Source organism: Orycteropus afer, unplaced genomic scaffold (assembly GCF_000298275.1).
Source record: "Orycteropus afer afer isolate SDZICR_OR568_19922 unplaced genomic scaffold, OryAfe1.0 scaffold00227, whole genome shotgun sequence".
Classification (NCBI taxonomy): Eukaryota; Metazoa; Chordata; class Mammalia; order Tubulidentata; family Orycteropodidae; genus Orycteropus; species Orycteropus afer.
In genome coordinates this window covers 2,208,396-2,225,432 of record NW_006921814.1, presented here as the reverse complement: position 1 = coordinate 2,225,432, position 17,037 = coordinate 2,208,396, and the positions used below count along the sequence as shown (strand labels likewise).

The 17,037-nt window shown below is 36.9% G+C and overlaps 1 protein-coding gene across 1 annotated transcript in view; it reads right to left on the bottom strand.

Moving 5' to 3' along the window:
- Positions 1-1,401: 1,401 nt before the first annotated feature.
- MAPK10 (mitogen-activated protein kinase 10) overlaps positions 1,402-17,037 on the bottom strand; it is a 230,968-nt gene continuing 215,332 nt past the window's right edge. The window contains exons 11-12 of the mRNA XM_007948822.2: positions 16,689-16,766; positions 1,402-1,544 (exon numbers count right to left, since the gene is read on the bottom strand). Of these exons, the coding sequence (XP_007947013.1) occupies positions 1,402-1,544; positions 16,689-16,766 (221 nt within the window). The remainder of the gene's footprint in view (positions 1,545-16,688; positions 16,767-17,037) is intronic.

Genomic DNA, 17,037 nt, shown 5'->3' with positions numbered 1-17,037 from the left:
CGTAAATGAATAAATATGAAACATCAGCCATATTAATGAGTCGGGCAAACCACTGATAAGAGAAAAATGTCTGTGGAGATGTTTGCAAATGCGAACCTGAGGATCACCTTGTGCTTCTTGGGACTTTATTTTAATTGATTTGTTCATTTTTATTCCAGAAGAGGAAAATAAGATTTCCTTTCAAAATAGAATCTTGGTAGGACAGACCCTTAGAAGCAACACACTCATGAAAAACACAATCCACAATCTGAAATAGGCGTATTTTCTATTAAGGAAATCATAAGGAGGTGATTCTGCTCTTTTCCAGGAGGGATTCTTGTCACTAAATATATATAACCCTGCTTTACCACCTGCCACCCTCTCCAGTAGCCTCCTATTGTGACATGTAATTTGGAAATGACAAACTATGTCTATTCTAAAATACGGATGTCGGTGTCTTCTAATATCTGGGCAATAACCTCTTTTAGGTCTTAATCAACATTGTAACACTACTGTCTAGTTTTCCCTACCTGTTCACTGTCAGAGAAAAGACCCTCAGCTTTTAGTCACACTTTCCTTCTAAAGGCCAAACCATTTCATACCTGAAAACTATAATCTTCCCCTCCCCCCACCCACTGTCCATAAGCATCACATATGTTCTTTCTACAAATTGGTATACAGGTGCCATTTAATCAGTTCAAATTTGGAAGCTACATCTTCAAGGGTCTGAGAGAGCTCACTCTCCCCATAGTTTCCCCCTTTACATGTTTTCTTATAAGACATACAGCTTAATTGATTAACAAACAGCTTATATACTGGCAATATATTACAGATGAGTTTATGTCAGAGTAATAGATCACATGAAATGGACCATGTGGTACCCCAGTGCGTGGTGTCTTGGTACAGCCCTGAGGACACTGACAGTAGCATCTCTAAGGAAGTAGTGCTGTATGAATACAGACACATGCGAATCTGTATCTATATCCATCTGACTAGGCCAAAAGGAGCAGGTAGATGCCAGATAGAGAAACACACATGCTGGATGGGGCCACTGCACACCTTGTCATGCCATTTGAAAGGGCAGTTACAGATTGCTGGTTTTTCAGCCATTAAATTTACACTTTATGAAAAAGGCTTCTCTAATCATGTTTGATTTGCTTTCTGTAGTAAGCATCATTGGAAAAAGACCAAAGCAAGAGCAACTAGAAGTTAAATATATGTTTGAGCTTAGCTGCGATACAGAACTCTGGAGAAGAAGCAGGCTGAAAGATTTGTTTTGATTTTAGGCTTTGATTCTCTCCCTTGCCATTTTCCTGTCATCGTGTGTCTACATTTGTGTGTGTGCGTGCGTGTTTGCATGCGTGTGTGTGTTCCATCGCATCATCTCCTGAAGAACGCTGGGTTTCGCAGGCAGGCGGCTAGTCACCTGCAACAACCCAGGGGTCCTGCCGAGGCTTCCAGGCTGCTGTCAGTGTCAGATGCCAGGGTCTGGTCGGTGGACATGGAGGAGATGTCATTGACGGACGAAGATGGAGGGAGACTCTCACTGCTGTTCACTGCTGCACCTGTGCTAAGAAAATGAAGACCAACATGACTAAATTTGGAACTATACCAAACTTAATATTACTCAAGGTGTAGGGATGGACAAATACAAAAAGAAATGTCTAATCTGTCATTCATACACAAACCTGCAGAGAACATCTAATATGTGTTGGGCACTATATTAGAGATGTAAATAAAAAACATAACAGTGCAGAGTCTCTCGTCACAAGGTCTTCACAGTTTGTTGTTGTTGTTTGTTGTGTGCCCTCGATTCAGACTCGACTCATAGTGACCCCTCCTTGGGTTTCTGAGGCAGTATCATTACAGAAGTAGGTTGCCCAACTTTCCTTCCGAGGAGTGGCTGGTGGGTTTGAACCTCTAGCCTTCTGGTTAGCAGTCAAGTGCCTTAAGCATTATGCTACCAGAGCTCCTTCACAGCTTAGTGCAATGTTTATCAAATCTTGCTCTACATAAGAAATCACCTATAATCCTTTTTTTAAAAATGCCAGTTGTAGTCCCCTCCCTTAAGTATTGTGTTGTAATTTTCCTTGGGGAGGGGAACAAGGGATTTGCATTTTTTAAAAGCTCTCCACTGAGTGTATAGACAAGAGTTGAAAGCCACTGCCCTATGGAAAAGGCAACTAGGTATTTGGAATCGCAAGGAGCTCTGGTAGCATAGTGGCTAAAGCACTTGACTGCTAACCAGAAGGCTGGCGGTTCAAACCCACCAGCCACTCCTCGGAAGGAAGATTGGGCAATCCTACTTCCGTAGTGATACTGCCTCGGAAACCCAAGGAGGGGTCGCTATGAGTCGGGGCCAACTCGACGGCACACAACAACAACAACAACAGGTGATGCAAATGGTTAATTACGTGGCTGCTTACTGAAAGGTGGGAGGTTTGAGAACATCAGAGGTAATCCAAAAATCCAAACTCAATGTCACTGAGTCATTTAGACTCATAGTGACCCTTCCTTGGGTTTCTGAGGTGGTATCTCTATGGAAGTAGATTGCTCAGTCTTCCTTCTGAGGAGTGCTGGTGGGTATCTTGGAAAAAAGATACCTGGTGATCTACTTCTAAAAACATCAGCCACTGAAAATCTTATGGAGCACAGTTCTGCTCTGAAACACATAGGGTCACCATGATTTGGAATTAACTTGATGGTAACTGGTTATAGAACAGGCAGATGAGTAAAACTGTTTAAGGTAATAGTTTCTATGCCTGAATTATCAGAATAATGCAGAGAACTTTAAATACGTGCAAAGGTCCTATTCCAGAAATATGGTGGTAAAACACAGAAATTTTAATTACATGGGAACTACTTCTCTAGAGAAAGGAAGGTATCTTAAGTGAGTATTATTACATAATTGTTAATATCATAAGAAACTTAAAATGCATATTGAAAAGTCAAATAGATTGACAATAATCAACTTGTGAAGAAAGTTACCAAAGACTCAGGTAGGACTAGGGGAAGCCAGAGGTCACATGTTGATGTGTGTTTCCTTCACAGCTGACTTGCTTACTTGTGCATCCAATACTGAGAACTCTGAATTATTAACTTAGGCTACTTTGAAAAACATTCTTTTTATTTATCTGTTATGCTGGAATATAAAGATTTTGAAATTCTTAGAAGAACCTTGCTCAGGGTAGTCACTCAGTCAATGCTTGCTAAATTATAATAGCTTTCAGAACAACAGAGAAGAGTCAAAGGCATTATAAAACATAATTAAACAAAAACACTCTGAAGATGGTCCATTTCTTTTCTATCTTTATGTATGCTTTAGATGGAAGAAATCTGGGTGGTACAATGCATGCTTCATGAAAAGTGCACTATTATAAGACATCTATAATATAATCACCTAATAAAAGATGAGGAATTCTCACTAAAGTTATATCTTATTTGGACAAATATAACGTAAAGGAGATATTTGGAGAAAAATAAGAAATCCAAAATAACTTAAAATAGCATTATCATATAGAACTAATAAACTTAAAAAATAATAATAATCTAATGAAGTGGAGGGATTAACTTAACCTTTTGGCTCCTGGTTCAGATAATTCTTACCTGTGGGAAAATGTGACAGCACCTGGAGATGACCCAAACACTTAAATTAAGAAAGACTATGTGTATCCAGGGAGCTCTGGTAGCATAGTGCCTAAGGCACTTGACTGCTAACCAGAAGGCAGGCGGTTCAAATCCACCAGGCACTCCTCGGAAGGAAGATGGGGCAATCTACTTCCGTAGTGATACTGCCTTGGAAACCCAAGGAGGGGTCACTATGAGTTGGGTCCAATTCGACGGTACATAACAACAACACATATGTATCAAATAGGTATTTTGCAATCTACTTCCGTAGTGATACTGCCTTGGAAACCCAAGGAGGGGTCACTATGAGTTGGGTCCAATTCGACGGTACATAACAACAACACATATGTATCAAATAGGTATTTTGCAATCTACTTCCATAGTGATACAGCCTCGGAAACTCAAGGAGGGGTTGCTATGAGTTGGATCTGACTCAACGGCAGTGAGTTTGGTTTGTTATTTTGGTTTTATATGTATTTTAGGAGCCCTAGTGGCACAGTGGTTAAAGTGCTTGGCTGCTAACAAAGTGCTGTGGTTAGAACCCACCAGCCACTCCATGAGATGAGGCAGTCTGCTTCCATAAAGATTTACAGCCTTGGAAACCCTATGGTGCAGTTCTACTCTATCCTCTAGGGTCAGTGTGTGTCAGAACTGACTTGATGGCAGTGAAATTGGTTTTTGGTTTTGGTACAAATATTTTAAATTTCTATTTGTTTATTAGGAGCTCTGGGGAATGGGAAATACACACACACACACAAAGAAAGATAATACTAGACTTCAAATTAAAGTAAAAAAGTGTTAAACTTTTGGTATATTTCATTACATTCTTTTTGTTAGAAAGTTTCCACAGTTGTGATCATTTTATATGTGTTCTTTTCTATACTGATATTTTCATATACAGAAATGTAAGAGTGGAGCAGAGATAGGGTAAGATAGATTCCAAGACACATGGAGATCTCCAAGTCACAAGGAAGCAGAAGCTGGAAAGACAAGAACACTCCTCCAGAGCCAACAGAGAGAAAATCTTCCGCTAGGGCGAAGGTTCTGAATTTGGACTTCTAGAAATCAAATGACATATCCCATTTGGGCAATCTGCTACAAAAGACCTCTTTAAAGTGTTTAAGAGGAAAGACGTCACTTGGAAGACTAAGGTGCACCTAACTCAAGACAGTATTTTCAATAGCCTCATGTGTATGTGAGAGCTGGGAAATGAATAAAGAAGATTGAAGAATTTACACATGTATTATGGTATTGGTGAAGAACACTGAATGCACCATGGACTTCTGGAAAAAGGAACAAATATGTCTTAGAAGAAGTACAGCCAGAATTCTCCTTATAGGTGAGAAAGGCCAGACTTCCTCTCTTGTACTTTGGTCATGTTGTCAGAAGGATATTATACCTGGTAAAGTAGAGGGTCAGTGAAAAAGAGTAAAACGTGAAAAAGGTGGACTGACATAGGGGCTGCAATGATGGGCTCAAGCTTAGCAACGATTCTGAGGATGGCCCCAGACCAGGAATGTTTCCTTCTGTTGGACATAGGGTTACTAGAGTCAAAACCGACTTTACAGCACCTAACAACAGCCTCCTAAACTGTGACAAAGTTAATCTCTGTTTGTTCAAATTACTCACTTTTGGTATTTCTGTTATAGCCGGTGACATAGTGGTTAAAAGCATTCAGTTGCTAACCAAAATGTCACTGGTTTGAACCCAGCCACTCTGTGAGAGGCAGATGAGGCAGTCTATTTCTGTAAAGATTTACAGACTGACTTGGAAACCCCCTGGGCAGTTCTACTCTGTCATGTAGGGTCGCTATGAATCAAAATCGACTGGATGGCAGTGGGTGGGTGCAGATAACTAAGGTACTCCTTATCCTTAAAAGGCTCTAGATTGTTAAAGCTCTCTTGTTAATGTCTTCCTGTAAATAATTACTCTTATTATGAGAATAATATCTAATGTAAAATCATCTGACTTCAATTTATTCAACTTTATGAATTTATTTTAATTATATCCCATATTAATATGGTAAAGACTTAATTTCCTCTTGTGATAAGATTTCATACATTAGACAACATTTAATTCTTCCATAGCCACATGCCCAGCTTTTTCTTAATCCCTAATTTTTTATTAAATTATATTTACATCCTTCATGTTCTCTCATAAATTTTGATGTGTAATAATTTAGCACCACTATGATGGACTTCTCAGAACCTCTTCAATTTTTCTACATCCTTATTAAACTATGGGGATTAAAACTAGACACAGGACTCTAGTAAGGGGTCAATCGATCATGGCCCTGACAGAGTGAAATTGTTTTCCTCTTTCTGTTCATTTGTCTCTTGGATGATATATTCCTATAGTTTTTAGTATATAAACAGAATTGTGCGACAATTACCACAATCCATTTTATACCATTTCATCATCCAAAAAGGAACCTCATACTCCATTTGTCCCCTATACCTCAGCTCTAGGCCACAATTAATCTATTTTCTGTCTCTCTTGCTTTGCCTCTTCTGGACGTTTCATACGAATGGAATCATTCAATATGCTTTGTGACTAGCTTCTTTCACTGAGCATAATATTTCAGAATCCATCCATGTTGTAGCATGCATCAGTCCTTCACTCATTTTTATTGATAAATAATGTTCTACTGTGTGGATATACCAAAGTTTATCTATTTTACCTATTTGAAACGAGAATGGCCAGACTTCATCTCACACACTTTGGCCATGTTGGAGAAGGACATTATGCTTGGAAAGCAGATGGTCAGTGACAACAGTGAAGACCCAGAGATAGATGGACACAGTGGCTGCAATGCTGGGCTCAAGTATAGCAATTATTGATGATGCAGGGCTGGCCAATGCTTTGTTCTGTTATAAACGGAGTCACTAGGAGTTGAAACCAAGTCGATGGCACCTACCACCACCACCAAATTATATCTATTTGTTAGCTAATGGACTAACATTGGGTTGTTTCTACTTTTTGGTTATGATGAATAATGCCGCTATGAAGAAAACACATAGAGTTTGTGTGAATATGTTTTAATTTATGTGGGTTATATTTCTGGAACTGGAGAGATGGGTAATAGAGTAACTCAGTTTAACACTTGAGGAACTGCCAAACTATTGTCCAAAGGGGTTCACTATTCTACATTTCCACTAGTAGTGTACAAGTATTCCAATTTTTCCATATCTTAAGCAACATGAGAAATCGTATTTCCCTCTTTCTTCCTTTTTTCCCTCTCTTCTTCCTTCCTTCCTCCGTTGGTTCCTCCTTCCTTCCCTTCCTCCCTCTCCCTTCTCCTGCCCCTCCCTTCTTCCTCCCTCTTTCTTTTCTAAATTACAGCCAACTAGAGGGTATATATGGTATCTCATTATGGTGTTGATTTACATTTCAATGATGATTAATAATCTTGAGCATCTTTTCATGTGCTAAAGTTTATATGCCTTTCTGGAGAAATGTTTATTCAAATCTTTTGCTTATGTTTCAATTGAGCTATTTTTCTCTTTATTATTGAGTTGTAAGAATTCTTCCTACATTCTGGATACAAGTTATTTATCTGACATACAGTTTGCAAATATATCTCCTATTCTATGAGTTGTCTTTTCACTTTGTTAGTGATGTTCTTTGAAGCACAAACTTTTAAAATTTTGATTAAGTCAGATTTGTCTATTTTTTTCTTTGTCACTTTTGCTTCTGGTATCATAACTAATAAACCATTTCTTAACTTAAGATCATGAAATGTTATTCCTCTATTTTATTCTAAGAGTTTTATCATTTTAGCTACTACATTTAGGTCTATGATCTATTTTTTTTTTGCTGTTGTTATTATGATTTGGGTGTCTATGATGGGTTTTGAGTTAATTTTTGTATATAGTATAAAGTGGAATGCCCAATTTCATTCTTTCACATATAGGAATCTGGTTATCCCTGCATCATTTGTTAAAAAATGTAAGACTCTGCTTGCCAATTTCTACAGAAATGTATCTGAGGTTTTGATGGGGATTGTGTTTAATCTGTTAATTAATTTGGGCAGTATTGCCCTTTTTAATAATATTAAGTCTTTCAATCCATGGACAATGGAATGACTTTCCCTTTATTTAGGACTTCTTCAATTTCTTTCAACAATACTTTATAGTTTTCAATATCCAAAGTTTATATATTTTGTTAAATTTATTCTTATGTATTTTATTATTTTTGATACTTTTGTAAATAGAATCATTTTCTTAATTTAATTTTTGGATTTTCCATTGCTTGTATAAAGAAATTTAACTGATTCATTGAACATGAAATCTCATTTTTAGGGGACTGGAAACTAAATAGAGCAAATCATGGCATACGTATCTCATGAGTATCATAATTAACCAAAATGCCAGGGAAACCAAAAACATTTTTGCTAGTTTGCTTTATTTCTGTAGTGACACCACCTCAGAAACCAAAGGAGGGATCGCTATGAGTCAGATCTGACACGACAGCACATAACAACAACAACAACCAAAAAAAAAAAAAAAAAGTTGGAAATTTTAAAATAAAGTTTTGGCATAATGTACACACACATACAATTTAAATTATCTCTACATACTAGCCCTGGTCTCTACTAAAATAAGCTTTTTATCCTTTCTTGGCTTAGGTTGATTATGTACAGAAGCTCTTACTATCACCAATTCACAGCTGAGTAATGATTCAAACAAAGGTGACCTTAATTGTGATAGTGTGTGCCCTTAGCTGAGATAATTATGGGAACCCAATGTGATGTTTACAAATAAACACAAACCCACAGCAATAGCAGCTGGTGAAGTTATGCAGAGATCACTGAGGAAATTTCCCCCAGCAACACACAAATTTACCTCTGTAAATAATAGTGAAGTATGGCAGCAAAAGCTAGACTAGCTTTTAATGAACTCTTTACAAACAGAAGGATGGATGTGATACAGGGTATGCTTGTAAAATACACTCCTACTGCACTTATTTTAATAATCACTTATTTTCTGCACACTTTTTGAATATTCCAAGTGTTGTGCATTACAAACCAGCCCCTTATCATATATAGTTTTGTTGTCTGATTGCTTCATGTTTATGTTTCCCTTACTAATTTTTATTTCTTTCATTATACTTTATTTCTTCTGTCTTCCATAAAATCAACTGCTGAGCAAACACTAAGTACTCAATTTAACAAATATTATTATCTTTTATATCTTTCTTGTAGGTAGGTAGGTTCTGTGAAAGAAAGTACATTTCTCCCTACTATGAAACTAATGAAACAGCCAAACTATTTTTGGCAAAGGGAAATTATTTTGTCGTCGTTGTCTTTCTTCTCCTTATGTTCATCATCTAATTCTCTGTAACCTTATCTTCTGTGTTGGAATAGCCCTGCCTCTGTTTTATCAATATTGAATAGAAATTACAATTGTTCAAAGTTCAGAGTCCTTAAAAAGTCTTTACTGACTTTATTTCTAGGGTTTCACAGACTGTTGTTCCTGATTTTTTATAGCATAAATTCATTCACTACTGGAATTTAGGAGTGGTCCTCTCTTCCAGTGATTCATTTGTTAAATTCCCCTTACATCTGCTTTCTAGATGGAAAGCATTTCTCTCTAAATAATGGTAGAAGAATGATGTATACTGTCTAGTGGTTTGGTAGTGCTGGTTTGTAATGGCTTGTGAGAACCAATTATTAGCATCTCTTTCCAACTCTATTTAGTGATGTCACATTCACAGTGAGACTATTTGTCATTACATTGTTGAAATGAGTTGCAGTGAGAATATTTGTTGTTACTTGTTAGGTGCTGTCAGTTTTTTTTAATTAATAGCAACCTTATGTATCACAGAATGAAACTGCCCGGTTCTGCATCAGCTTCACAATTGTTTCTATGTTTGAACCCATTGTTGCAGTCACTGTGTCAGTCATCTCATTGAGGGTTTTTCTTTTTTTTGCTCACTCTCTACCTTACCAAGCATGAAGTCCTTCTCCAGGAATTGGTCCTTCCTGATAATGTGTCCCAAGTAAGCAAAACAAAGTCTTGACATTCTCACTTTTAAGGAGCATTCTAGCCGTACCTCTTCCAAGGCAGACTTGTTCGTTCTTCTGGCAGCCACTAGTATATTCAATATTCTTCACCAAGAGAATAGATCAAGAGGCAGTTGAGAATATTTACACAATAGAAATTGGCAAACAGTTCTCATTAGTTTTCTTTTGGAGGAGACAGTTGTTAAACATTTGGCAATCTATCATTGTTACATGAAAAATCTTTGATTCTGTAGGACTCCCTCTATTACACTATAATAAACGCTTCCCAGATAGCAGCCACTTCTGTTTTTACTGATCATACTTTCTAATCTATATTTATGTAGGCAATAAACAAGCTTTGTAAACCATGAAATGAAACACAAAAAGAAGGGACAAGACATGGGCCTTGGCTTTCAGTTGTTAATTTACTGTCAAGAGTTTGTAAAAATCTATTAAACAAAATTGAACTGAATGCAATCTGCTGTAAGATATACTTGCCCAGGACATCATAGCAACATGGTAACTATTCCTTCTTTCAGTATCCCTTAGAAGAAAGCAGTAGACATACACATTCCTTTTCTTTCTTTCTTTCTTTTTTTTTCAATGTTTGACTATCAAAACTGAAAATTTTGGTCAATCAAAATGGCATTTAAAATAAACTGAAAATATTAATAGAGTTACAAATGAGAAATACTAGCTACTTTCAACTTTACTTAAAAAGAAACAGGTATATGCAAATGAAAATTTCTTAGCTATAAGTAATCTAACCAAAAAGGATATTCATTGTTCAGGGAGTGGGCACTGGGGGGCTGTCGTTCTGGTTTGTTGTTGTTGTCATCTGTTTTCTGAGGAAACTTGTGTGTGTGTGTGTGTGCAAACACATGCAATGAACTGAAAGAAACACTACAATGAATAAATGTCACAGAGGTATACTCCCTTCTTTGTCTATGTGATCTTCAATCTTATCTTGTTAGGGCTTCAGAATTTTTTTTTTTTTTTTTAGTAAAATTATTGGATTAGATCAGTGACTCTGAGAAGATCACACTCCAATGGCAGGGAATGTAAGTCATTGGGTGTTATATTAAAACACCTGGAGAGTTTTATCTTTGATTTAGAGATTTGAAAATCCCGTGTCCATTCTGATACTAAGCATCCTTATTTAACTGAGTCATTGTTACTTAGGGTAGTCTTATTTCTCAGGTGGAATGAGGTTGGTGAACAGAATGAGAATTTCTGGATTTAGATGACCTCCTATGTGTATTCTAGGAGCTCTGGTCGCACAGTGCCTAAGGCATTTGACTGCTAACCAGAAGGCTGGTGGTTCATACCCAGCAGCCACTCGTAAGAAGGAAGATTGGGCAATCTACCTCTGTAGAGATACTGCCTCGGAAACCCAACGAAGGGTTGCTATGACTCGACAGCAGTGAGTTTTTTTTTTTTTTTTAATATGTGTCCTAGCTCAAGAATTCTATAACAAATGCTTTTAGAAGAAAATTAATTTCTATTCATAGTCTGCTATTCCCTTAGAAGTCTTTACAAATCAATTCAGAAAGCAGGTAGCTATGCTACCCATGAAAATAAATCACTATTCAAGTGAAATAAGATAGCCAAGGGAAATACAATCATTTATTTAGAATTGTATCAGAAGTTTAGATTTATTCCTTATTGATATATAACAATTCCATCAACAAATTTCAAACCTATATATTATCCTACAGTTGCACATTTAACTTCTTATTTATACTTTCAAAGTATCAATAAAACATGGGTTTTGTTATTAGAATCATTTTGCCCCTGAGAAACTGCAGTAACTTAGTCCCTTGCTGTTGGATTCCCACTGTTGCCATAACTGAATATTAAGAGAATCTATGTTGTTATATTGGGAGCTCTGGTAGCATAGTGCCTAAGGCACTTGACTGCTAACCAGAAGGCTGGAGGTTCACATACAAATATATTGTATATAAATATGTCATGCAAAATATAGTATACATATAATTTCTTAAAATTAAACCATGAATCTTTTCCTTCTAAAATCATGTGGTGAAATATTGAGCTTACAGTCATTTTAACTATGACCTCGGTTAAGCCAACCAACTGAAGCTTAAGATGCAGAGGGTTGGAATAGTTGAAAACCAATTTAGCCTTCACACATACAGGGAAAGTGTAAGTGGCATGTTCAAGAATTAAGCTTTGGCACATTATACTGAACGGGTCTGCAAAAGGAAAAAAAAAAGATGTGTGTATATTTCCTCAACAGGTCAATCAAATAATCATGTTAAGGCATCCAACCTTTATCTTAAGCATGAGTAAATGTCAATAACAATTCATATATTTGGGGATCGTTCCTTTACCTTTATTGAGATTAATGGGGTAAATAAATACTTAGTGGCTTAAAAACATACCAAATTACCAACTATATTAAAGCTATGTCCCTGTCTTCAATTCTGTCTTTTTCAGTGGCACCAAGAAACATGCTTGATTAACAATTTTCAAAGCAATAAATATTATCAAATTATCATTATATGCAAGGTACAGCACACCATGCTTAGACACAACATGGTACACAAAAAATAAATACATAGAGTCCTTCCAGTCAATGAATTTACATTCAGTAAAAGGTAATGAGATATGAGCCCCACTATTTAAAAATGCAAGAACTAGTAGGACTCATAGGGAGGACAGATATTCCACTGGGAGGATGTGATTTCTCTTGGGAAGAGGTGATGCATGATAAAAGAGCACTTTGGAATGGGCAACATTCCAAAACATGCAGATTCAGTTAAGGAAAAAAAAATAGTAATGCAGCACCTTAGAAAGGGTGTGTTGTAAAAGGAGGTGAGGTTAAAATAATAATAATAATCTGGGCCATATTATGGACAGCCATCATTATTACAAAGAATTTACTTTGCTTAAATTGATAAGTGCTAAAAAGTTATTGGACAACTCTGATCAAATTCTAGATCAGAACACTGATTTTTTGAAAGATGAATTTCAGTAGAGACAGAAGTCAGACAGATTGGTTCAGGAAAACCCCAATCATAGTGGTGGTATTGAAAAGGGAGAGGAGGAATTGGGTGGAAGACTGCCAATGAGCAAATTATAAGTGTGGACTAAATGCTCAATCTGGGTTTCAGGCTAGGGGGTTGAACATAGAAAGCTGCCATGAACAGAAATGAGGACTCTGCTTCTATGATGGGGAATCTAAATAGAATTGATGTGTTTATTTTAAACACATTAGATCTGAATTGGCAGAAACCTCTTACCTCCTGGCTCAATATCACAATTTCTCTAAAACTAGGATATATTCATCACTGCATAAATTAGTGGAAAGGATTTCTTTTTCTGGCCCATCCAGAAATAATAAACTGCTATGTACACTAAACTTTGGCTTTATCCATTTTAAATTCATTTCTTGCCAACTTGAAAGCATTTACTTAGACAAGATTTTGGCCAACATAGTCATATCCACTGCCATAGGGTTTATTCCAACTCATAGTGACCCTATAGAACAGAGCAGAACTGCCCCACAGGGTTTCCAAGGCTGCAAATCCCTATGGAAGCAGACTGCCTCATCTTTCTCCTGCAGAGAGGCTGGTGGGTTTCAACCATGGACCTTTTGGTTAGCAGACAAATGCCTTAAACACAACACAACCAGAGCTCCTTAACCTAGTCATAGAACACATGAATGATAAACTTCAATAACCTTATATAGGCAGATCCCTGATTATGAACTTCTGATTTCCTTATAGACAACTCCTACTTGCCCATTAATGTTACATAAATTTTCCCTCAGTTTGAAATGACTGAATCAACCCCTACTCACAACATATTCTTCATCACAATCACCTTCTTGCTGCATGAATCAAAAACCAAACCAAACTCACTACTATCAAGTCGATTCTGACTCATAGTGACATCCTTCAGGTTTCTGAGGTGGTAAATCTTTACAGAAGTAGATTGCCCACTCTTTCTTCAGCAGAGTGGCTGGTGGACTTGAACCACCAACCTTCTGGCCTTAGGCACTACTCCACCAGAGTTCCTTCCTTGCTGTACAGGCAGGTTTTAAATCACTGAAAAGCCTTTTCTAGCACTGAAGTAAGACTTATTAAGAACCATACACACCTGTTCTGACTCACTTACAAATTCCACTTAAAGAATTAAAGACACAGGAATGAATCCCATTTGTCACCAAGAGATTGTCTCGGGAAACAATAAAAAACTTGTAGTTAAGGCAAATAATTTTTAAGGCATAAGTCTGCAATCCTTTTAATATCATGCTTGAGCATTTTCTAAAATGCTCATCTGAGGATCACATGATTTTTTTCTGGAAATGACTTTTTTTGACTTACATGATCAGGCCCCAGATGTTTCTCAACCTGTTAAAATTGGAGAAAACTGGATAAAGTTTCTGTTTTTTCCTGCTTGGTAGAAAAGATAACTACCTACGTAGGTTTAGTTGCCCAGGAAGACATTTACAAGCTTTGTACATAATTTAATTATTTTAGTTTTCTTGTTTTCTACAGACTATTTGAATCCCATTAGTCATATCTTCACTGACTCACCTTTGTCATTCTGCTGCTTCTCTCATTAAAGTTACAAGAAACATCTCTATATACCCATTCACATTTTGTGTAACAGTTATGATTTTAATGATTAAAGAATTATGATTTGGTAAGATATGATTTGATATGATTTGTTCCTTTCCCAAATATTTAAACTTTGCTTCATATTGCAGATCATACATCCCAAATGATTAATGATTAAGTGGTCTGAGATATACCATCCCTAGTCTCATAATGACTTCCATTAGTTGTAGGTTTTGCCCAAAATGAATTATAACAACAAGGCTTTTTAGAAGTGTGAAAATATTGAAAAGATAATCTGTGGATCTTGTACAATCACAGATTAACTGTTGTGGAGATCTGCTCAGAACAGAGGGAAAAATGAGAGAGAAAATAAAAAAAGATGGAGAAAGAAAATAGAAGAAATCTTGCCTGGATGAATTCTTAACCTCTAACTTTGATGGGTAAGAGAATTTATAGGTTTGCATTTTGACAAGGAACAGTTACCCTTTCACCAGCCCATTTTTATGTTTCTTTAGGATTCATTAGTATCTTCAAACAAGTTCTAAAAGAACTTTTGTGTTAGGTTATTGTTATGGCTTGAATTGTGTCTCTCCAAAATATGTGTTGTAAATCCTAACCCCTATTCTTTTGTTATGCTTCATGGTTTAAAATTAGGAATAGTGTGTGTCAGGGATGTATCCTTTCACCATACTTATTCAATTTATATGCTGAGCAAATAATCCTAGAAGTTGGGCTACATGAAGAAGAATTAGAAAAAGACTCATTAACAACCTGTAATATGCTGATAACACAACCTTGTTTTTGCTAAAAATGAAGAAAATTTGAAGCACTTACAATTAAGATCACACTACAACCTTCAGTATGGATTACATCTCAACATAAAGAAAACAAAAATCCTTACAGTTGGACCAATAAGTAACATCATGATAAATGGAGAAGAGATTGAAGTTCTCAGGAATTTCATTTTACTTGGATCCACAATTGACACCCATGGAAGCGCCACTCAAGAAATCAGATGACATATTGCACAGGGAATATATGCTGCAAAAGACCTCTTTAAAATGTTAAAGAGCAAAGATGTCACTTTAAAGAATGCAGTGTGCTTACCCTAAACCATGGTATTTCCAATTGCTTCAAATGCACGTGAAAACTAGACAATGAATAAGGAAGACTGAAGGCGAGTTGATTCTTTTGAATTGTGGTGTTGGCAAAGAATACTGAAAATACAACAGACTGCCAGAAGAATGATCAAATCTGTCTTGGAAGAAGTGTAGCTGGATTGCTCCTTCTTGTTGTTATTGTTAGGTGCCATTGAGTCTTTTCCGACTCATAGCGACCCCATGCACAGCAGAACAAAACACTGCCCTTGCCAGCTCCACGATCCCTGCTATACTTGAGCCCATCATCACAGCCACCAAGTCAATCTATTTCGTTGAAGGCCTCCCCCTCTTTCGTTGACCCTCCACCCTATCAAGCATGACATCCTTCTCCAGGGAATGGTCCCTTCTGACAACATGACCAAAATAGGTGAGACGAAGTCTGGCCATTCTCACTTCCAAGGAGCACTTTGGGTGCACTTCCTCCAGGACAGATCTGTTAGTTCTTTTAGCAGTCCATGGTACTTTCAGCATTCTTCACCAGCACCGCAACTCAAAAGCATCAACTCTTCTTTCGGTCTTTCTTATTCATTGTCCAGCTCTCACATGAATATGAGGCAATTGGAAATATCATGGCTTGTGTCAGGTGCACCTAGTCCCCAAGGAGACATCCTTGCTCCTCAGCACTTGAAACAGTTCTTTCACGGTTGACTTTCCCAATGCTCCTTAGAAGAGAGAATTGCAGACTTCATCTCACGTACTTTGGTCATGTTGTCAGAAGGGACTATTCCCTGGAGAAGGGTATCATGCTTGGTAAGGTGGAGAGTCATCGAAAAAGGGGAAGACCCTCAATGAGGTAGACTGACACAGTGGCTGCAAAGACTAGCTCAAGCATAGCAAGGATTGCAAGGATGGAGCAGGACTGTGCTGTGTTGTACATAGGGTCACTGAACTGAAATCAACTCATAGAGAAGCAAGCAGAGATGAGGAAAGATAGATGCCACACCACATGAAGATCACCAAGGAACCAAGGAATAAGGACCTTCTGCCACAGCTGACAGAGAGAAAAACCCTTCCACTAGAGCTGGCACTTGAATCTGGACTTCTAGCTTCCTGAATTGTGAGAAATTAAATTTTATTTGTGAAACCTACCCATTTGTGATATTTCTGGTATAGCATTATAGCAGCACAAGATAACTAAGATAGTCACCATAATCATAATAATCAGAATGGATGCTATACTAAACATCAAAGGGAATAAAACTAAAATTGTTATAGGAAAATAGCCATGTGATATTTGTGTGTGCTCTATAAATAGCGCTATTGGCTTTATTCTAAAAAGCCAAGAAAAACACTCAAATATTGGTTTATTGTTTATTCACTGAGAGTGAGTACCTGAAGGAGAAGGCTGTCCTTTAACGACACCATTTTTTGTTTTTTCTTCTGAATTCATTACTTCCTTGTAGATAAGTTCTGTAAGATAGAGTTATCAGTGTTATATGAAGCAAGTTTGTTCTTATTCCACAGAGAAATTCATTAGTTAATGACAAAAATAACATTTTGATGAGGCTGAATAAATTGAAAATCAATTGTTTCTCCTTTTCTCCCCTTTTTCTTCCTTTCCTTGCAATTAGCACAGAACCTAGTACAAATTAAATGCATGAAAGAATGAAGAATACATATTGTAATTGTGTTCTGAATTCTTTTTAGGTGTACTGATGCATTTTTACTTTTCCCTTTGCTG